Source organism: Lethenteron reissneri, chromosome 12 (assembly GCF_015708825.2).
Source record: "Lethenteron reissneri isolate LAM-NWPU_2019-01 chromosome 12, ASM1570882v1, whole genome shotgun sequence".
Classification (NCBI taxonomy): domain Eukaryota; kingdom Metazoa; phylum Chordata; class Hyperoartia; order Petromyzontiformes; family Petromyzontidae; genus Lethenteron; species Lethenteron reissneri.
Genome location: NC_083790.1, coordinates 2,745,973 through 2,768,188, shown reverse-complemented (window position 1 = coordinate 2,768,188; position 22,216 = coordinate 2,745,973). Strand labels below are relative to the sequence as shown.

Below are 22,216 nucleotides of genomic sequence, written 5' to 3'. Positions count from 1 at the left end.
ATAAATGTACGGTTTAAAAATCATTCGCGGGTGACAAATTGAAGAAATTTTTCAAGCGACGGGGCTGTCGTTCATGCACCGCACCATAATCCGCGCTATTGGACATCTGTGACTACTGGGCATCTGTGAAAAAGAGCTTATTAGCTCATCGGATTTCTCCAGGATTAATACAAATTCTGATTCTGAAAGGTTCTCATCCTGGCGGCCCGAGTCCAATTCCCGACCACGGATAAATCAGCGGCGAGTAATATCGGAACAATTCCTGGGCCCCCTCCACTTATCACCAATCCTTGCTGACCTGAATGGTGGCATGTGTTTAAACCAACAGCTGATGACCGACACAACACACAAGTATAGTTTGAGGTTCAGGAGTGGAGAAATGTTAGTTCTATACACAAAAGAGTAACGTTTTTAGTCTGCACTTTGGCAGTATGAAGGTTCTTGAGTAGAAACATCCAGGCGTTGATTGACAAAGCGTTGTATATTATAATCATCATCGCCCATGGTTAATCCACTGCTGGATGAATGCCTCCCCAGGCCACCACCACCACCTCTCACCATTCCTTTGATGCAACAATCCGCCCAGCACCTGCACACGAACTGAATTCATCGCTCCATCTCTTCAATAAACTTCCTCTTGGATGCTTCCCACTGCTCGACCGCCACTCCGTTATTATTCTTGACCATCGTCTGTCATCCCTTCTAGCGGCCTGTGCCTGCTCACTCGTCTGATGTCATTGATGGATACATCTACCCATGGTTCTGCAGGGAGCACAAATGGTGGGCACGAGCGTCTGAGCGAAGCTGCCCCTGCAGCAACGTTTAACTCGGGAGAAAACATCCTTGACATGGATTCTGAGTCAACCCTACATCAGACGGCCCTAATAAACTCGGCCCACAATAATGTAAAATGGATTTATTATGGCATCAGCTGGCTCTGAGCCTTTAATGGCTTGCTTGTCTGTCTGTGGTTAACGAGTCTCGATCTCTGTTTGCCGTTCAATCTTTCACGGGTTTCACCCAAGCCCAAACAAAACTCAAGAAAGCGAGATAACGTAGTGCTTGTGCACACCACGTGTCCTACCAACATTGTCAGCGGGAGCTCTGCTAAAACAGCGACAATGAGCTGGTGGCTTTTGTTTATAGGTGAGCAGAGGGCGGCCATTTTTGTTTCAGCACGTGGCGTTTTTTGTTTTTCGCTGCGTTCCGTTTTACGGAGGCTCGTTAAAAATATTGAAAGCGGGAAGTTTTGCTATTTTTTTTACTTTGCGTCGGAATGGCAATCAACGATATATTTATTGGTCCGTTGAGCAGCATTGAGAGACAGCAGAGAGACAGCAGAGTCTCTCTGCTGTTTCTCATTACAGTTAAAATCGACTGGGAAGCACCACCTGTCCACGGTCACTAAGCATTGGCCACTGAGCAATGGCCGATTTTTCCATCACTTTTACAATAGCCATTGTTGTTATTGTCATGTAAAAGTTAAAGGTAAAGGTGCAGTTCTGAAACTGCTTGCTTACTGCGACTGCTGGCAGAAGGGCCACCACTCAAAGGAGTTATAGAGAGCCCCTATATAATGGATTGTGCTTAGACGGCTGACCGCCATGCATAAAACAGGTTGTTATAGGCTATGGGGGCTACCTTGTGGCCAGCAGAGGACAGTGCGGCTTCATGCCTTGACCAGCCCTTGCTGAGCAGCGTGGTCGTGTACGGCCAAACAACCCCCAAGAGCCGCCAGGTGTGAGGACGACCTCGTCCAGTCGTTGATTGACAAAAGGGATCGTTTCAGCCACTAGAGGCCGCTATCATTCACCGCAGTGTTGAAAAGGGAATCGACTGTTAAAACCGACCACATGCTGCGGGAAGGAGCCCTTCCATCCAAGCACTGGATTGACAAAACGAGGCTGTGCACGTACGCACACGCGGCACAACACTTGCAGGGGGAAATGCCACCAAAGGCACAAGGGGGGTGGGGGGGGTGGCACGCGTTTCTAAACCCGCGGAAGATTCCCATCGTAGTGTTGTCTCTCGCTCGACATCCATTGAGATTTGCGCAAGGGGTATAGCTCCTTCATGGCCTCTCTGTTTTGTTTTTGCTTGCGTGGGACAGAAATACTTAGACGCACGCACGCCTGCCGGCCGTCCGTCATCAGCCAACTCCAGTTCGTCCGTGTGCTGCTTCTGGTTAGCGTCGCGAGCTTCTGTATTCTTAACAATGTTAGTAAACTTGGAGGCAGCCACGCAGGGCAGGGGGTGGCGGCGTGGGGAAGGGGGGGGGCATGTCCCGCGTAGTGCCATGGGAGAAGGTGAGACAGCTGCCCTCCTCAACCCCCAAGGGAAATCTACCCCCGCCACTGCCCCTCACCCTAATGCCCCCCACCCCCAGTTGCCCCGATGCTTCCCTTCGACTGCCGCCACCCCATCGCGAGGGACGGAAGAACTGCGTTTGCAGAAGCCCACGGCTAGAATAAAACCAAAAAGTACGTTTGGTTTACGTGCCCTTCTGCTAGCTCGAGGCTGTCACGGCTATCGAGTTCATTTGTTGAACCAGAGGTGGCAGCTCGAGACGCCCAGTTGCACAGACGAGTGGAGTCTGCTAGCATGGCGGGTACGTTGTTGCTGTGTGATTTTTGCCCAATTAAGTGATTTGTGAGTACGCAAAATCGTCAAACGTGCAACATTTGGGGCGGGATCTGTGGCATCCTTTTTGAAATGACATCGCTAGAATGTTTACAACGTTCGCCCTGACAGCGTGGTTAATACACCCACAGTATTAACCAGGGTGGCTGCTGGGTTGGAACCACAAACGTTTGCAAGGCATCCACTGAGTGCATAGTACAGATTTTTTGGTTTGAGAATTATTCCAAAAAAAATTGAACCAAGATAGACATTTTTGAACGATCCTAAAATGTGCTGTGACATCACTTTTGTGTTTTCATGCATGTTGAAAATAAAACTTTTCACATTTAAAATAATGGAATTTAGCGCCTAAACAAAGTGCCTAAAAAAATTTTGTCCAAAAAATGCGAAAATAATCTCGCGTAAAAACCTCATCCCGGAGCGCGTAAACCTTTCGTATCACTTGCCCGTGAGAGTCTCATTATCCAAATTACTCAGCGCAGTGGCGAAAACAAAAACCCACCCATTTACCTGCGTGGCATGTACCACGTGATCATTGGCAGTTGTGTGCGTGTTGTGTGTGTGTGTCTCTCGGTCTGTCGTTTGTTTGCTGTGGCCGCGCCACGTTTCTGCACCCATCTCCCGCGTCCGCCATCCACGCACTTTGCACCCCACGGGCGAAAGCTCCGCGCCAGATGCGACGTTCGCGGTCGTAGCCGCCGTGTGACCGATCCATCGCTCCACCCCCCCCCCCCCCCCCCCAACGGGGGTAACCGCCGTACGCGTTGCCGCACCAATCCCTTCATTAGCGGTGGGGCCGGCAAAGCCAGCGGGTCCGTGGGACAGGCCGCTAATCCCTGGGAAAAAAAGAAACCACACACGCGCACACGTGGGCCGCCACCCACACGCCTCCGTCCGTGATAAGAGATGACGCGCCATGTATATAGGTGGTGGAACGACAACAGCAAAAAGGCAAAGGTGCAGCCCTGCAGTTTTCTTGCTCACCTATCTGCTGGCAGAAACGCCTTCTCGAGAGAAGAGGCAGCTCGAAAGAAACTTCCTCCTCCAGAGAAGGGGTTTTTGGCCTACTCTTCCACCCTGGCCAGATATCTTGCACGATAGATGGGAGTGCCCATGATTTTCACCTGCAGATCGACTGTTGGCGTACCCGCATATACGACACTGCTCAGTTGGAACGCTTTAAAACAAAAACCACGTGATATCGAACCGTGGGCCCCTGGGTTGCAGATACAACGGTGCTATCCATTGCGCCGACAGGGCAGCATCCCCACATACAAACAGCACCGACACGTACGCACAGCATGCCCACGTACACACAGCATGCCCACGTACACACAGCATGCCCACGTGCGTACAGGGGTGTTCATATCCCCGCATTGCTGGCCCATTGTTTTGCTGCGCAGATGTCTGTCGCGTTTCTAATTTGCCCTCATTGTTTACGATCATTTTTGTGTGTGTGTCTGTGTGTGTCTGTGTGTGTGTCTGTGTGTCTGTGTGTGTCTGTGTGTGTCTGTGTGTCTGTGTGTGTGTGTGTCTGTGTGTCTGTGTGTGTATGTGTGTGTGTCTGTGTGTGTGTCTGTGTGTGTCTGTGTGTCTGTGTGTGTCTGTGTGTGTCTGTGTGTCTGTGTGTCTGTGTGTGTATGTGTGTGTGTCTGTGTGTGTCTGTGTGTGTATGTGTGTGTGTGTCTGTGTGTGTGTCTGTCTGTGTGTGTCTGTGTGTGTATGTGTGTGTGTCTGTGTGTGTGTCTGTCTGTCTGTGTGTGTCTGTGTGTCTGTGTGTGTGTGTCTGTGTGTGTGTCTGTCTGTGTGTTTGCACGCCGCTTCCTCCATCCGCTGTAATTAATTATTTTTCTCCTTTTTTTGTTTCTTTTTCTTTTCTTGTTTTGCTTCTTAGGCTGTGCAGCTTACATCTTACAAAGCGACAGGTAACACTCCCCCCCCGCCCCCCCCCCCCTCCCCGTGCACAAACTACAAATCGCTCTAAATCTAACTCTGCCAAAAGCAGGGCCGTTCCCTAGGGTACACGACTAATTGGGGGCGACCGCCCCGGGCCCCGCGCTTTGGGGGGTGGTGGGGTATGGGGCGGCGCTTCGACGTCACAGTGCCAGATACTTCCGGTTTAGTTTAGAAGGCATTGGAGGGGTCCACACAGTGGGGGGTTGCCCCGGGCCCCCGTACCCCCCCCCCCCCCCCATGGACGACCCTATCGGAGAGCTTTCTCAGCACCACGGATGGTCGCTGAAATTCCCCCCCCCTCCCACGCACCTTCTGCCCCCCACACCTGCACTTTAATGATTGTTCACAATCCACGGCGAGGATTCGGATCAAGATTCTATGGGTTTTTTTGTTGTTGCCATTGCTGTGGCTTCAGTCTGCTTCGCGCCATCGCCCGCTTGCTGCTTCTTCAGCTGTAAGAATAACATGTTCAGTCGTGTTCATACAGATGTTTGTTTCCATAACCGGTACCAGCTTCTCAAAAACATATCATTTGGATACACAATCTTCCCAATGATGATGCAAGTGTCACCACCACATTTTGCAGCGTCTTGAGATGTTGTTTGCATGTTGATGCTACGTAAATGCGGATTGTGTTGCACTGATTGTGTTGCGTTGAATGTGTGTATGCATTAAATGTTCCTATGTATTCAATGTATGGAATGCGCCTATATATGAAATGTGCCTGTGTATTCAATGTTTTGTTAGGTGTTGAATGTGCCTTTGTATTCAATGTGCCTATGTATTCAGTGTGTTGTGTTGAATGTGCCTATATATTAAATGTGCCTGTGTATTAAATGTGTTGTATGTGTTGTGATGAATGTGCCTAGGTATTGAATGCGTTGTATTGTTTCGACTGAATATGCCTATGCATTGACTGTGTTTGTTGTGTCGTATTGTACTGCATTGAATGTGCGTGCCTATCACCAAATCACCTGGAACCCGCCCGATCCCTCTTTAGCCCTCGGAAGCTAAGCAGGCTTGAGCCTGGATAGAGCCTGGATGGGCGACCACCACGCGTAAGACAGGTGCAGTCGGCACTGTGGGCAAGAGAGGTCAGGGCAGCAGAATCTATTGTTCTTCTCTACTCGCCTCGCCTTCACCAACCGGCACTGACCAGCGTGGTGAAGTGTGGTCAAACAAGCCCTCAGTGCCTGCAAGGCGTTGGGGGGGGGGGGCTCTCTCATCCAGCGGCGGATTGACAAATTGGCCTGCACGTGTGCGCACGCGTGGAATCTGGGCACCGCTAGTGGGCTGTAAGGATCACGTGTGCCGTATTACTGCCCACGCGGTACGATGCATGTGCGTCGTATTTGCGAGGTATCGCTCTTAACCGCTGCGTGTAATGCATCGTCGCTAAACTGCCACCGTCGCTCCACGTGGCAAATGGACTTTGTGTGTACAGGGCGTGCGTGGTTTTTTTTGTTGTTGTCTTTTTTGTCTTTTCGTTCGACGGCAACGGCTGAACGGGGAAAGGCTCGTGGGCAAACGTGCTTCCAGACAACGGGAAGCGAAGTCGTGTGCGGAGTGTAATTGTGAGGCAGGGCTTTGAAAAGTCACGTGGAATAATTGTCATTCTCAGAAGCGACCTGGCCACAAATGATAGCTCAACGAAGTGGCTTATCGTCGTGTGCAAATGTATAGCAGCAGCAGCAGCAGCCACATACTCGAAACGCACGTTTATAAGTTGCGCCGGCTGTCGCGTGTGCAGGCGGTGCAATTGCGCCGGTGCCAACAGGGACACTGGGCCAAGGGCACAGGGCTACATCGAAGAGACGAGGAGGTGGGGGTGCAGTAGGGGGGGGGGGCGCGGATGGGTCGTGAATCGGACAATAGTTTGGCCCCATTTCACTCCTCACACCAGGGGGCCCTTACCAACCCGCACGACAACGCTACACGCAGACGGGTGTCGCACATCAACACAAAAACACACTCAGAAAACAACCTCTGGCCAGCTACTCGAGCCTCAGACATAGGAAAGCAAAAACCAGGCCACGCGCACAGCGCGGCTCTCGTTTTCACCCAACATGCGTGTGCGGAACGGGGACGCTTTTGTACTTTGTTTGCAGACGCGCACGCGTGACAAGTTTCACGTCTGCGTGCAAAGAAAGGTAACTGGATGCGGTGCCGTGCGCTCGCCGGTGGGGGAGGGGCGACGTCCGATTCCTCGGCCCGACGCGAGCTCCGCGGCGACGCGAGACGGAAGAGAATCTGGCGACTGCGTGGGGTTATAACGGTTGTGTGTGTGTGTGTGTTGAACTTCTTTCGCACCGGTACCTAGCCAGCGGTGCTCGTCTGAGGTTCGAGGGAAAGGACATCAAACTAAAGGCAAAAAAGCAGTTCTAAAGAAATTAGTTTTCAATCTAGATGATGATTCAAAAATGCACAGCTCCATGCGGCTTCCGAATATTGGGAGGAAGAACGTTCCAGACGGCCGCACGGAAGCGCGTCTGAAAGCGCCACGTGGTGCGGTGACTGTCGTCTTTGTCCGCTGCGAGGAAGGCGGCCGGAGTTCGCGTGATGCTTGATGCTCCTTGATGAGATCATCCAAGTATTGCTCCGAACGTTCGATTCGAACAGCAGTTCTATGGCAAAAGTAATTTGGTGCATCGCTCTCTGATGCGCTGCCGGCTTGTACCGCGAGCTGTTCGACGTTTCGCGATACGCGAAGCGTCGTGCCGCCCGGGCATCGTCCCGAACGGCACGCGGTTCAACCAGATACCGCGTCGGTGATATGTCAAAACAATTATATGTATGAAATCAAGTTGTCATCCACACGCGATTTAAATTAATATTTTCCCGCAGGTTCCCGCAAAAACATAAAAAAAACTGCCGTGACTAGCATTCGTATTTTTGGACGCTGGCCGCGATAGTTATTTTGCAGCAGTGAAACAGAATAAATTCAAGAAGTAGGCAATCGTTGAGTGCTCGGAAAAGAAGTAGAGTGATCGTCAACGTTTCCGCGTTGTACGGTTGAAGGTCTATCGACCGCAGTGTTCTTCATTTTGTCCGGTGATTTGCATTCACTCCCCGAGTGTTGTTCACGAGCGCACACGGCTGCTGATCCTGCTGCTGCTGCTGCTGCAGCAGCAACCGCCACTGCTAAAGCTCACAACATCCTCAATCGAGATGCAAAATTCGACTTCACGTCTGACCAGGTGGACACTCGTTGCGATAACGAGTTTCACTTTGCGAGGGAGACGTTTCAAAATGAAACGCGCGTGAACGCGTCCGTGGATTAGCGGTTCGTGCGTTGGTATTATAAATCGTTCTGGGCTACCCCTAGGTTGACTCAGCCTTAGAAGACTACCTTGTTGCAAACATCAGCATCGTACTTTGCGACCCTGCGGATTTACGCGGTAAGCTGCCGCTTTTCAAACCCTTCTATCGGCGTACCACCCGCCTTGCAAAATCAACCACACCAATTCGTGAACATTGACATTTCCTTCTTACGCATTTTTCCTCGGAACTTTGCAATGCGGTTAGAGGGAATCAAGATCGGCAGGCTCCCCGCACGCATCCGTCGGGCTCGCAGAGCGTGCAGCACTGGGTCAGGCACCGGCGAGCCAAGCGCGGTGCTGGTCACACCGCCACTTCGTACGCCGCGCCGTCCCGAGCAGAAAAAAAACAAAATCATCGCGTTCGTCAATAACGCCGTGGCCTTAAACGCCAAAAAAAATATTGACAATAGAGGACATTTGGGGCAAATGGCCCTTCTGCATAGCATACGATGTCCAGTGGCATTGACACAAATGCTCTGAGCTTTATGTTCTTTGCGCTTGTGCACCATTGGCCACGCGGCATCGTCAAATAATGTGTCCATAATAGTGTCGGCTAACAGCACTCGCCCCAGCGGTCTATGGTTATATGGTGGGGGAGGAGGGGAGATCTTTGACATTCTCTTTCTCTACACAAGCATGCCGACATGCATGTAACCTGCTGTACAAACAGCCACCTTATTTCAGACTTTGTTCGTTGTCCCGATATCGTGACGGCTCAACGTCCCTTTAAAGCCCCCCCCCCCGCCACCATCCCACCCTGCCCCCCCACCCCCTCCGTAGCTGCCGTCACGAATTTTCGGCATTCCATTCGCTGCGCTATTGGACCACAGATTGCGCATTGTGCAAATGGCCCCACGCATGAGCTCTGCGTCAGTTGCGAGATGTTATCTCCGTCGCCTCGTATGCAGGAGGTCGTCGGTTTCAATCCCGACGCTGACGCCTGTTGTATATTTGGAGTTTGCGCGTCTCTCACCGCATGGATTTATCTCCGGGTCCCTCCGGGTGTTTTCCCTCCCTCAACATTGAGAATCAACATAACGCGGTTTTAGAGTATTTGGCTTGCTATACGTTTCCACGTGATAAGCCACTTCGTTGAGCCATCATTTGTGGCCAGGTTGCTTCTGAAAAAGTGTTACATAGCTCAGTGGGTCTTACCTGGTTTAAAAAAAGTTTATATCTAGTTTATAGTTCTAGGGGGGGGGATACAGAGGAGGGTGTGAGGGCCACGGGTGGTGAAGGGGGCCTCATCAACAGCCAAGGGGGCCTCAAAGGGGGGCTTCATTTGGCATATTGCCACAGGCCTCCAACACCTTTAATGGGCCTATCATTGACCCAGTGGTCCTCAACATTCTTGGTAGAATGGCCTCCCAATCAAGACCACTGGTTCCTGCCACCCTCCTTCCCACCAGCCCATGCGCCATCCTCTCCACCCCGCTCCCCGGCGCCAGGTCACTAAGGTCACGATACGTGACCTTAGTCACTAAGGTCACGATACGTGACCTTAGTGACGTGGCCCAGCGGTAGCGCGTTCGCCGCTTGTTGCAGACGAGTCACGGTTAGAATCCCGCGGCCGCCCTCCTGATGAAACAACTGCGGACTCGAAGAGCCTTCGCGACAATGCGACGAAATGTCTCCTGCACGGTGGAGTTTAAAGATCCCACGACGTCATAGGCCACTGTGTGTGCCAGCGTCGCGGTCCAAATGTGTCAGTCTTAGAGAGATTGCGAGGAAAGGGACTCAATTAGGATCGCAAACACGGCGGCGATCATCGCCCCCTACTGGCAGGCTAATGCCGCATGTCGCCGTTGTGCACGAGACTCATCCTGACCTCTAGCGTTCTCGTCCTGGCTGAGGCGAAAATAAACGAACTTACGCAGAGTGACCACGTGTCCCACCCCTGCAGTCAACGGAGCACGAGTGAGGCACGTGTTTCATGTTGCGTATCGGTGTGTCTTGTGTTCGTGAGGCACATGTTTCATGTTGCATCTGTGTGTCTGCGTGAGCCAGGCACGTGTTTCATGTTGTGTATCAGAGTGTGTGTATGTATGTGTGTATGTATGTGTGTGTATACGTGTGTATGTGTGTGTGTATGTATGTATGTGTATGTATGTGTGTGTGTATGTGTGTGTATGTATGTGTGTGGTGATTTATTTTTGCTGACTTATTACCAGGTCCCCCACGCAAAGAGGTGTTTAACCTCAACGGGTTTTTGTCACCTGGTTAAGTAAAGGTGAAGTAAAACAAAAATTACGTCAGGACACCAAAACAAGCACCACGATTTATTTGTCTTTTCCTGCCAGTTGGGCATCGGCCGCCCCCCCACCCCCCAATCCCCAGGGAGAGTTTACACGGGACGTGTCTTTCTCTTACAGGATACAGTCCACTCTTTGTTTCGAATATCCCGCCGTAGCTTGGGGGCACATAAATAATAACACCGGTCAACCCACTTTTTCTGGCATAACGGGTTTAAGGTAATTTTGGGGTGCTGATTTCAAATCTGGCATCAGTTTTGGTCGATCACATCAGGTTTTTGAGATATCAAATATTGCATTTTCAATAAAAACTGCAGAAGAAAAATATTAAATAAATGTGGATATCTACATAAAATGATATTATAAACACACTATCCTAAAAATGCAGCACCATATTTTAACACTAAAGCAGTCACTGACTCGCAACAACTTGCAATCATATGCGACAGAGTTAATTTCGGGTAAAATCAATGAAAATGGGGTATGCAGATAGCATAAAAATGAGATGTGATAGAGCAAATCTGAAATCAGATTTGGAATCAGCACCCTGAAATTAGTCTAGAACAGCTGCAAAAGTCCAGGCCAGAACATTTTTTTTTTATTTTTGTTGACCAGTGTAAGCATGGTGACACTCCTCTTGAGACGGTGACGTCCGTAGACGTGCGAACGAGACGTTTCGCGGACACCGTCGGTGTGTGCCATGGGCCTCCTGGCTTTGCACCAAAAACAAAATGCTGGCCGCACGTGGCCGCACGTGGCCCACGTGGCCCGCGATGGCCCTCTGTTTCAGGCCAACGCGTGCGTTCACTGTTGAGTGGCCGACTGTTACGTGCACAAGAGACAACGTTGTACTACTGCCCTCAGCGTTCACAGGGCCGATTTAAATTATTGCTGGCCGCATGAGGCCAACATGGCCACTTTAGGCCAGCACATTCAATCTCTGGACATGTGTGAAAAATAACTTCGTAGTTCGTCGGATTGCTCTAGGATGAAAGACTCTGAATCTGAAGTTAATTCGTGAGTCGCCGACTCAAATGTATTTGCAGATAATACTGCAAATTATTATCCTGACCACATGAAGGCCGCAATGGCCTGCTCAGGCCAAGTTGTGAATTTTTATTGAAAAAAAAAAAAAACCGAGGCGTCGCCTTCGATTAAACCATCTATTATAGATTAAACCATCGTTTGTAGATTAAACCATCTATGTATCTGCTTTTTGTGTTTAGTCTGTTGTCCACCCGCACCTACAACTAGCATGGTTAGCTACGTACGGTGCGAAAGAAGTGGCAGCCCCAACAGTCTGGAACGATATCCCTCTGCACATTCGCAGCATCACCTCAATCGCCTCCTTCAAGAGACACTTAAAAACTCACCTCTACAATCATGCTTTTGAGCGACTCTGAGCTTGGCTCCGCGCCTCTGAGTTGCGGCCACTACGTCTGCAAATTTGCGCGCGTTACAAATTGTACTATTATTATTATTATAACCAGCTTCAGTGCATAGGTGGGTGGTAAATGCGCAGCCCTGCAAGAGCTTGCTGACGCAACCGCTGGTAGAAGGGCCTCCACTTTGGTTTTAGCTCAACAGAAACCCCTCTAGGAGGACCTCTTAAATATGGTCCACGCTGGTCACGTGGCCTTGTGAATAAGTGTACCGCAAGTGACCTGCCGATCGACCCAGTAGGTGCAAAACGAGAATTCGATAAATGCAATAAATGCTCTACCATCGTGTTAGCCAACTTGAGTCGCTTGTTTGACCTACACAGCCAAAAATACATAGGGCCAAAGAATTTATTACAAAGTCAAACTGCGGAGCCGCTTGTAACTATTAACTCTCTCGCTTGCGTTTTTTTACGTCGACGCCAAACACGAAGTCATCATCAGCGGTAACGCGCGCGGCTCACACGAGCCTCACTCTCGAGAAACGCCGGCGTTGGTAAATACCGAGCCCAAAAAACACAACAATAGTCTGGCTGTTCCACTCCTTTTTTTTATGGAGCCAGGCTTGTGTTTTTTTTTTGTTATCTAAAAATGCAAAATATGTCAAGCTTGGGCGGCTTGGATGCTTGTTTAAGGGACAATCTACATTGGCAGCACGTTTACGAGTTAGTTAAGGGTGCGCAAACTCAGACGCGAGAGACAACAAGATTTTTGGTGGGATTCTAAGTGTCAACTATGATTGTTTAAACGCCTTGAGATGAAGACAGACTGAGGCAATGTTTGCCTGGGTGGGTGAATCTGGGGTCCGAGGGCAGTTATGGAAAAATGTTCCAATTCCAGGCTCCATATTGCCCCCCCCCCCGCCCCTCTCGCAGTTAACGCCCCACCACTTGCAGACACAACATGTGGTGAGATCGTTGTTTGATGTATTCATTCATTAACTTATATTCTTTATTTGCTCGCGCCCTTTATTTATAACCTCGCGAGAGAGTCGTCGATAGGCCTATTTTTAGCCGAACAAGTAACTTTCCAAACGGCGTGCTTCTGGCCAAAAAAAAAAAATCCAGCCACCTACGAGTGGAGGAATCCAGAGATGTGAGAAGGCGGAGCAAGAGTGGTGGCTCACTGGTTAGCGCGCTGTGCTATGAACCCGGCGACCTGGGTTCGACTCCCAGCCACGGCTAACATCAGTGGCGACTCGGTGAGATATATCTGAGCTGGTCCTGTACTTCTACCCAACTTTTACCAACCCTTCCCCAACCAGCGTGGTGAAGAGTGGTCAAACAACTCCCATGATGGAGACGGGAAGGAGAGCCCTTCGTCCAGCAGTGGATAGACAAAGGGCTGTTTGTTAATATTTATTATTTAACATAAACACACGGGTAGTATACATGAGGAGCATGCCATTTCACTCCTCCAGTGATTCACTGAGCGTACTCGATGTAGCGGCCTCTGGTGGCTGAGGGCGGGGGGGATCATGTGAACCCATTACACACAACATGCATGAAGATATCGATCCATACGTACGCAGTTCGACGCACGTAATAAAGAATCGATGGATCGAAGCACGGCTCTCCGACGTGGTATCGGGTTGTAGCCACGTGTTTTTCGGTCCGGCGTCCGACGTTTCGCGCCCCCTTCTCCGAGCTTCTTACAAGCTCAGAGGAGGTGGGGCGAAACAAAACACGCGGTAGAAGCCCGAGCAAACAACAACAACAAAAAACAACAAAACACAACACACCGGAGAGCTTTAACAAGCCCACAACCGCGAGAACCTACAGGGCGGTCGATGCGTTGTCTCGCTCCGCGAGCTGACACCGATCTCCTGCTGCCTGTACAGAGAGCTGGCGCCGCCAACGGCGAGCGGTCGCAGCTCGCTCGAGTCGTCGATCGCACCCGCGCGCATGGCGTGGGTGCGTGCGAAACGGCCCAGGTGCCAGTGTGCCACTTGCAAACAAAAAATAAAAAAAGCGTTATAAAACAACGTCGAGTTCATTTGGGGTGGAGTGGCGGCGTGCTGGAAATTGACACAAAATGTTCAACCGCAAATTACTGCACGGGGATTACACGTGACTTTCATCGCCGCCGACTGCGATACCTTGGCAGGACCTATCTTGAATCAAAAATATAAAAGAGTCTTGAGACTCACGTGTGAGGCTTTCCGACAGCGTCACCAAACACTTTACTTCATTTAGAAGAAAGAGTAAACCAATCCCCAGCCACCGCTAACATGAGCGGCGAATGATATCGCAACCGGGCAGCGCTGACCAGGATGGTGAAGTTTGATCAAACAACCCGTACAATTCACACAGCATGACCCTTATCCGGCAGTCAAAGTGAATCGACAAAGGGGCTGTCAAAAGTATGTATCATTCTTATCATTATTACGTTGCGCCATCTGTGTGTTATGCTGATGCCCCAATTCAAGTGAAACGTGCCACGCAATTACCCTCAAGGGTCCTCGTTTATTTGCGTGAGCGAGACTAAAAGCAGTTTTCTCCGCAAGCAAGAAAAATAACTCTTACCTGACACAATCAGTCAAGCCCTGCACTTGATGGAGAATTGTCAGCGCGAGTAGACGGGTCAGCGCGGTCTGCTCCGAAACGGAATTGTTCGATCATTTCGGCTCAGGTGGGAACGTTAGCTAGTTCTTTCGGTAAAGTCACGTAGGTAAAAAATGAAATTAAAATTAATAAAAATAAAACAATAAAATCACGACGTTTCGGAGGCAACACAAGTCTCCGTCAGCAAATCTGGCTGTGACGGTCCCACCTGATGACGGAGACTTGTGTTGCCTCCGAAACGTCGTGATTTTATTGTTTTATTTGTATTAATTTTAATTTCATTTTATACCTACGTGACTTTACCGAAAGAACTAGGAGTATGAATCCTTGCAGTCACGAAAGCTTCAAATCTAGAATTAAGGGAACGTCAGCTGTAGAGATTGGCCCACTCACTTTTCGTGATGACAATTAGTGCACGAGCCCGCGGTGGCCGTAACGTTTCGTGGTTTCAGTTCCTCTACGCGGCCAAACAACGGTGGATTGCGCGATGACCATTTGAAATCAGTGAGGTTATCAAGTGGTTAATTCTCATTAGACGTAGACATCAGTTGGCACCGCCTCAGATGATACCAGTTTCTCCTTTGACCTATGGAATTAATGCATTGGGCTGCATTGCAGTTTGAAAAAAACTTCCGTCCTAAATTAATGTACGTGCTATGAAGAAGGGCCACTGGCCGAAACGTCACCTCTCATATACTTAAGGCCGCTGTGCTAATGACGAATGTGTAGATTGATTTTTTGTTATTTGTGCTTGTACACCACTGCCAACGTAGCGCTAAATAATTTGTTAAATTCCCTGAGCTTGTGGGACCACCACCGCGTGGCCAGTGGCATCCCTACCCACCTACCCACCTTTACCTTGCCATTGCTGCAACTCATCCTGCAAATTAGTTTTTAAAAATTGAGTTAACAGTGCTGTTGTAGGCACTCGTTCTGAGGTCCACGTTGAACATGTCTCGTTGATACACGAACAGCTCATGATGCGTGTGGTCAAGTGTCAACTCTTGGGTGACTTGGATTGATGAGTGGAGGCGTTGGGCCCTAAGGTGTCGAGCGACGTAGTTTCGATGAGGCCTCACTTCTGCCCTTGCGCCAGGGCACATGGCCCAACGACCTTGCTGTGCCACTGGATTGATTGCCCCCCTTGTTATTGTTGTTATTATTGTTACTACGATGACTACCGTTGTCTCAAGACTTTTTTTTCAGGAGGGTTGTTGCTGCTGCTGTGTAATCCCAAGTGAACGATTTTTGGTAATTTTGGAGCATTTGGGAGTTTTGGCCCAAAAGGAGTTACCTTGCATGGTTTGTTGCTGTTGTTGTTGTTGTTTTACCTATGGGAAGAAACCAGAGAGCCCGGATAAAACCCAGGCAGGACAGGGGGAGAACATACAAACTCCACACACAAAGAGCGCCCCGGGTCGGGAATCGAACCCAGCAACCCTCCTGGCCGTGACGCACAAACGCCCTTCCCTGCCCCTCCAACCGGCACCTCCGATTAGCGCGGTTGGCTGCGTACGGTGCGAAAGAAGTTCAACGCACGCACGTGCGTTCAAGACAAACTTCACCGCCGCGCCACCACCCAGCCGCCCAACGCTGCACGCACGGCACGGCAAAACGCGCGTGCGTGCAAACACTCGGGGCGAGCCACTCGGCGTCTCCCCTACGAGTGCCCTCGCGTTGCCCCGTGCAGCGGAAGCGGCAGCCGCGTAGCGTGGCGATTGTTCATTAGCGCCCGGTGCCTTGAGAGTCTTGAAAGTCAAAGAACGGCGGCTGCTGTATTTGTCCATTGGGAATCGAGGGTTGCGGTGGGTGTTGGTGGGGTGGGGACTGCTGGCAAAGATGTTGGGTGGGGGGGGGAATAGGAGACTAGGTGTGGCTTTAACGAAGAATTCGAATATTTACCTCGACTGGAGCAATCCGATGAGCTATGAAGCTCTTTTCATAGATGTCCAGGAAAAGTGCTCCTTCGTCATCGTTTCCATCGTGGTATCGGCCATGATCAATCCACTGCTGGATGAAGGCCCCCACAAGGGGTTGCCATCTCTCGCTGTCCTGCGATGCGACAATTCGTCCAGCGCTCAATATTAAGACTATTGAACCACTTAAATGCTCATTACGTGATATCAAATGACGGCCGTTTGCAAAAAAATCAGTTCACGTGGATTAAGTTTCGAGGTGATGGCGTGCTGTAATGGTCAGGACGCTGGATTTTGACATCCAGAGGTCACGCACCAGTCTACAGTGAACGTGTACACCGCAGTGAGTGGGTCGGCAGATCGCGCATAGATGGGGCAAAGTGTGGCTACTCTCACCTGTTCAAAGACGTCTGGCCAGCGTAAAATAGTAGGCCAATTACTCTGTAGAGCTCCCTGTAGTGGTAGCCCTTCTGGAAGCAGTGGCGTGATCAAGCAATTGCAAGAGGGCTGCACATTTACCTTCGCCACATTTCATTGTCTCGCATCGCTCGCACACGAAAAAAAAACATTCGCTGGGTTTTCTTTGAGTTAACAAGATGGGGAAGTGACACGACTTACCTAGAAACAAAACAGAAGCGTTTCGCTTCATCAGTTGCTACTGGCAAAGTGTGCACTGTGATTTATTCTCTGGTGTTACAGTAGTGTCCCGTTTATAACCACCAATTTGGACGGGATCCATGAAATGCGGCTTTACTTCCCCAAATAATTTTTCGTCACATACTAAAAACACATTAATTGCGTCCGAACTGATTTTTTCAAACGATATGCGGTCCAATATATGGCACATTCATGCAAGACATGTAAAAATCCAACAAGTGATTGGGGGTAATTCATTTTAAACAAGATCATAAAAACAATAAATTGCAGCCACCCTAAATCGGCCAACCGATGAAGGCATTGTCGAACATGGGAGGTGGGGGGTAAGGTTAGGGGAGCTTGTCCATACTTCACCACGCTGGTCAGTGCAGGTCGGCCAAGGTGTGGGAGCGAGGTGGGGCTGGATCGGTTCTGATATCGCTCGCCATTTATTGAATCGAACTCTGGCCACTGGGTTCAGAGCACAGCTCAGCGTGCCAACCACTTTACCAGCCAATGAAATAATGTCATAAAAAATTGCTCTGTTTAAAATGTACGCAGGCCTGGTCTCTGCATATTAACACAGGCCTGGTTCTTTCCGCGCTGAATGCTACGGACCTGACACACGCACACAGAGAGAGAGGCGAATGCAGAAACGCCTCAAGGAAGGGGGGGTGGGGAGGCGGAGGTCCTGAAATGCCAAACTAATCAAATAGGGCCCTACATTAGTTGAATACAAACAAATTATTTTCTCTCATAAATATCAATAGAATACAAATTCTCTGGGTCTGAAGAGGGTGGGGGTGGGGGGCTATCGATTCCATCGCCTCCCTCCTTGGATCTGCCACTGACCTGACACACGGTGGTGTAAACGCGGTCGCTGCCGATATTTGGTGAACCCAAAAAAACCTGTAAATGGATTTTGTGATAAACATTCCATATTGCGGTCATTTGCAGAATAATATTTCACCATCCTCTCTACATATGCCATGCTGGGGAGTGTTGCCTGCTGATACATGAATGAGACCTTTCAATATTTCTGTTGTCTCCCTGCACTTCCATCTGTTTCTTTTACATTTTCAATGTTTTTCACACTCATACGTACACGCGCACGCCACGCGTGCACACGTACGCACGCACACCCACACACGTGCACACGGGTACTTTGCAGGTGTGTGAGGCTGTTCTGCCCGGCGTGCTGGGTCCCTGCTGCAGCCTGCACGTGCCCTCAGACCGCGACTGGGTGCCCTCCTCCTCATCCTCCTCCTCATCACCCTCCTCCTCGTCTCCCGCCTCCTCCTCATCGCCCGCCGCCGACGACGCCGGCCTCCGCTGCAGCAGGAACAGCACCTTCCTTGAGTGAAGAGCTCTTCTACGCTGTCATCGGGCAGCGGCAGAGCGATGGCTCGGCTTTTATGGGCGACGGAAAACGACCGTCTCGGACTTTCCACACTCACGTGTCGTGCCGCGCGCTGAGACGGCTGCCACTGGGAGGGCCCCTGGACCGTAGCGGTGCGCTGCAATGGTTGTTGAGGGGAGATGGGATGTGTCAGGCGCGATGGGATGTTAAGGCATTTAAGCGAGCCCCCACGAAATGCAAATCCTTGTCTTGACGAAATGACCACGGGCGCCCTGGCGAAAATATGCCATTGTGTTTTTCATGCCTTACAACTAAGGTTGAAAGTGTTTGTCCATTAGCTCTGTCTGTCTGTCCGTCTGTGATGGGGGCACGGGGAGGGCGCTGGGACCATTGTAACGCTCGTGAACATGAACCAATATGAACCGACCTGTAGCATAGCGTTGTGTTGCTATTAAACACCCTGTTGTTGAAAACTGGCCACTTTGATCAAAGCGTTTCCGAAAAACTGTGAGACACAAGCCAGCGTAAAAAGTACCATTTTGAAAATTAGCAAAATGCATTTTTGCCCAAACGCCGACCTGTCCGTCGCCTTCCGTACCGCCGATTCATTCTCCACCGAAGACAATCGCGTGTTGGCAAGCGTCACGTACTCCGCGCGCGCGCACACACATTGTTTTCTCGCTTTGTTTTAATTGCGATCGTTGCTTTTTTCTCATCTCTTCCCCAAATGTATTGACAATTGTGCTCACTGGTGTCACGCTGTGGGATGGCGACGTCGCCGTCGGGAGCTCTCGCAAGCTTAGCAGTGCATCACCACGTGTCAGAGACCAATTCTTGAGCGATGGCAACGCGCAGTTGCTTCCGAAGTCACTTAAATCGACTTACTTTTTATTTATTACCCCCCCTCCCCTCCACGAGATGAACCTCGTGATGTCCTGCAACTAGTTAAGTTTTCGGCGCACGTCGAACAAACCGACCACTTAGGACAAATTCGGTGAAAAACCAAATGCGTGGTATTTTTTATTTTTTTGCGGTCGTTAGTGACCATGCTGAATCCATGAGCCTGCTACACGTGGCGAGCGCCGAATATAATCGCGTCATTCCATTGCTACGAAGAAGGACGATAGCCCCTCATACGTCGCCCATCATATTCATCCGCTGCAGGCCACGAGCTGCCAACGACGAACTTGTTGAGTTGTTTTTGTCACCGTAATCTCGGGTGGCGACTTGGATTTAAACCCAGGATCTCAGCGGTACCAGCTCAGTACTCGACCCTTGAGCCACCCGGCCAGGTCACGGATTGGCCCCATTCCTGGCGACGGAGTCCATTGGCCCATTTTCATCAAAACTCAACGCAAATAACGCATTTGCAGGCCGGGAGTTGTATTTTCAGCCCAGATTCCAGTGGCATGGGCCAAGAGGTGCAGATTGTTAATTGGAATGCGTTGGAATGCAACACGTACCAAGATAAAAGTTGAGGTTTTCTCCAAATGAAAGTGATAATTTGCTCGTGTTCACTTCTGTTAGCTGTCCCGAGCCAGTATTGGAAAACTCAACATTCCTCTGGCAGATGTTATCCTGTCCATAAAACCGCCAGCGCCGACTTCCCACCAAAATGTATCGGTAATGGGCATGCCTGGTTCTCTTGGGAAGCCGTTGTCTGTACCGCGTGGAGGAAGCCACGACAAAGCCACGGATGTCGCCTTCCAATTTACACGGCGGACTCCTCGTGTGTGCGCGCGCTGCCGGATTGAGCCGCACGCCGTTGTGTAGCTTGGCGCAATGTCAACCGTTGCGCCGCACGTGTCGGGAGCTTCTTCGGGAACTGAATCGCAATCTCCTACAACTCACGTGGTAGTAGCAGTAACACCATGACACTATCTGCACGTGCTGCCTGATAAGTAAAACAACCTGATGCAGAGTTTTTCGGACTTCCAAACTGGAGGGACTGGCCACCACTGCCCTCCGCACCATCCTGCTTCAGTCTCCAAGTCTCCATCGTTTCCCCCTCCCCTCCAACCCCCACATCTCTTCGCGTGCACAATTATCACCAACTTGGCCTTGGGGAAAAAAATTCCTTGTTTTTGGAGTCGCCGTCCCAAGCGCGCACCTCCAGACTCGCGGAGGCGCGTGCATAAACGTAAATTAAAATTGTTTTTGCTCGCCCGTGACATATTCTCTTTCACACACGGCAAGGCGGCTCGCTGGACGGCCGTGGGGTTATTTTTCTTCTATTCCAGAGGCTAATTAATGGGAGACTGGCTGCTGGGGTATTCATTGCATGGGGCTCGACCAAAACTCATGAAAACAAAACCCTTTGCCTAAACCCTCCAGGGCTGCAACACCGTTTGAGGCTCTGTACCAACGAGTGTAAACACTCATTAACGGGGTTGGCGGCCAAACATTCCAATGTAGAACCACAGAGCGCGGGCAATTGTCGCTGTTGGAAGCGCCGGTTCTAGTTTCCCCGCGCCAGGCCTCCGTGGGAAATCCTGGGCGGCTTTCAAATTCCACAGCGGCGTTTCGAGATGAGCCTTGCATGAAAATGATGATGATATTGTAAGATAATCTACTCTTTTTACTCTACCAGGTAAGGCCCACTGAGCTGTATAACTCTTTTTGAGAAATGGCATGGGCACAAATGATCGCTCAACGAAGTGGCTTATCGTCGTGTGGAAATTTTGAGCAGCCAAATACTACACTCGAATCGCTTGGGAAAAATGTCAGAGGATCCTGAGAAAAATCCACGCGACCACAGGGAGAGAACACACAAACTCCAAATATCCACGCGTCAGAGTGGGAATCGAACCCACGACCTCCTGTATACCAGGCGAGGTAGTTAACATCTCGCCACTGTGGCCCCATCAACACCAACATGTTAGTGACAGGGGCCAAAACGTAGCAGCAGCATTAGGCATCAAGTTGTAGACCAGGCTGCACCGCCTATCGCCGCCACTCTAATAACACGAACATGGTTCATCGTTAAGTTGAAACTGGGTTCGTGGTACATTTCATCTTCCAGAGGAACGGTTGATACGTGTCCTAACAGAGCCCTCGTGTGCTATCCCTCGCTCAGCTAAGTGGAGTTTGACTCGTTCTCTGTATCCAATGGGTGACGTGGAATAGACCTTGCAGGCCTTTGGGGCAAGTGAACACAACTGTTGAGGCCGGTCTGGTGCACGACGGGGTGGTATGGTCAGCACCACTCCCGGCCCTATTTGTCTCCCCCAGTGAGTCAACCTAGGAGAGGCCCAGAAACGGTTCAGATATTCGCCACTGCTCTTGCCCGTGAGCGGGAATCGAACTCGAGCGATTGGGTTCGTCGGTCATTGCGCTAATCGCTGCGCCACCACTCCATACACACGCCACGAGCAGCACAGCGTCACGGCCTCGTGTCAAAAAACAGAACAATAGTGAAAGTAATAATGACAGTCGTTAATAATATATATGAAAAAACCTACAATGTCTCGAATGTTTATTTATTTTTTCTGGTTGTGTGGCTGGCATGGCGTCCGACGCAACGCGAAAAAGTGTCAGGCTCCGGCACGCGGCGAAAAACGTCGGACTTCGTGCCGTGCGACGCGCAGCGGCACGCCCCGCAAACCGCGCGTGCGAGAGCCGTGACGTCGCAACCGCGAAGAGCTGCCCGGTTCGCAGCGGTGCCGAGCCCACGCAAGGCCCGCAAAATTCCAGAGCTGCGCTGCGACGCGAACGTTCTAACGGCGAACCACGAGGCAACGAAAGAAACCGCGTCCCCCGCGGGGTTCCGTCGATTGGTCCCGGTGGAACTCGCCGTGCCTAGGACACGTAACTCACCGCGCGCTCCGGTCTCCCCGTGTTGTTCGCGTGCGTGTCGACACCTACCTGCAAATGCTCGCGTTTAATGAAGTCGGGCGGATCGAGTGCCGCGTGCGGATTACGTCCGCGCGTCTCTCGAAGGAGAACAACAACGGCAAAGGTCTCGCCCTCCGGTGTGGCTTTCGAGCCGTGCCACGCGGCGCTCCGCGCGCGATGTCCGACGTTTCGCTTCCACGTTCCGGGGAGCCTCTTGACGGGCTGAAGGTTTCACTTTCTGATGACACGCCGGAGAGCGGCCACAACGCAGAGCGTGGCCGCGAAAGCCCACGCAGCAG

The 22,216-nt window shown here is 50.7% G+C and overlaps 1 protein-coding gene across 3 annotated transcripts in view; it reads left to right on the top strand.

Annotated features, from left to right (window-relative positions):
• Positions 1-22,216, top strand: part of LOC133341753 (adhesion G-protein coupled receptor D2-like) — an 82,067-nt gene extending 59,851 nt beyond the window's left edge. For 2 of the 3 annotated variants that reach the window (XM_061550436.1, XM_061550435.1), the window contains one exon: positions 17,895-22,216. In XM_061550436.1, coding sequence (XP_061406420.1) covers positions 17,895-18,086 — 192 coding nt within the window. In that variant the 3' untranslated portion in view covers positions 18,087-22,216. Of the gene's footprint in view, positions 1-4,534; positions 4,566-17,894 lie in introns of all 3 variants that reach the window. The other variant, XM_061550437.1, reaches the window with a different exon arrangement.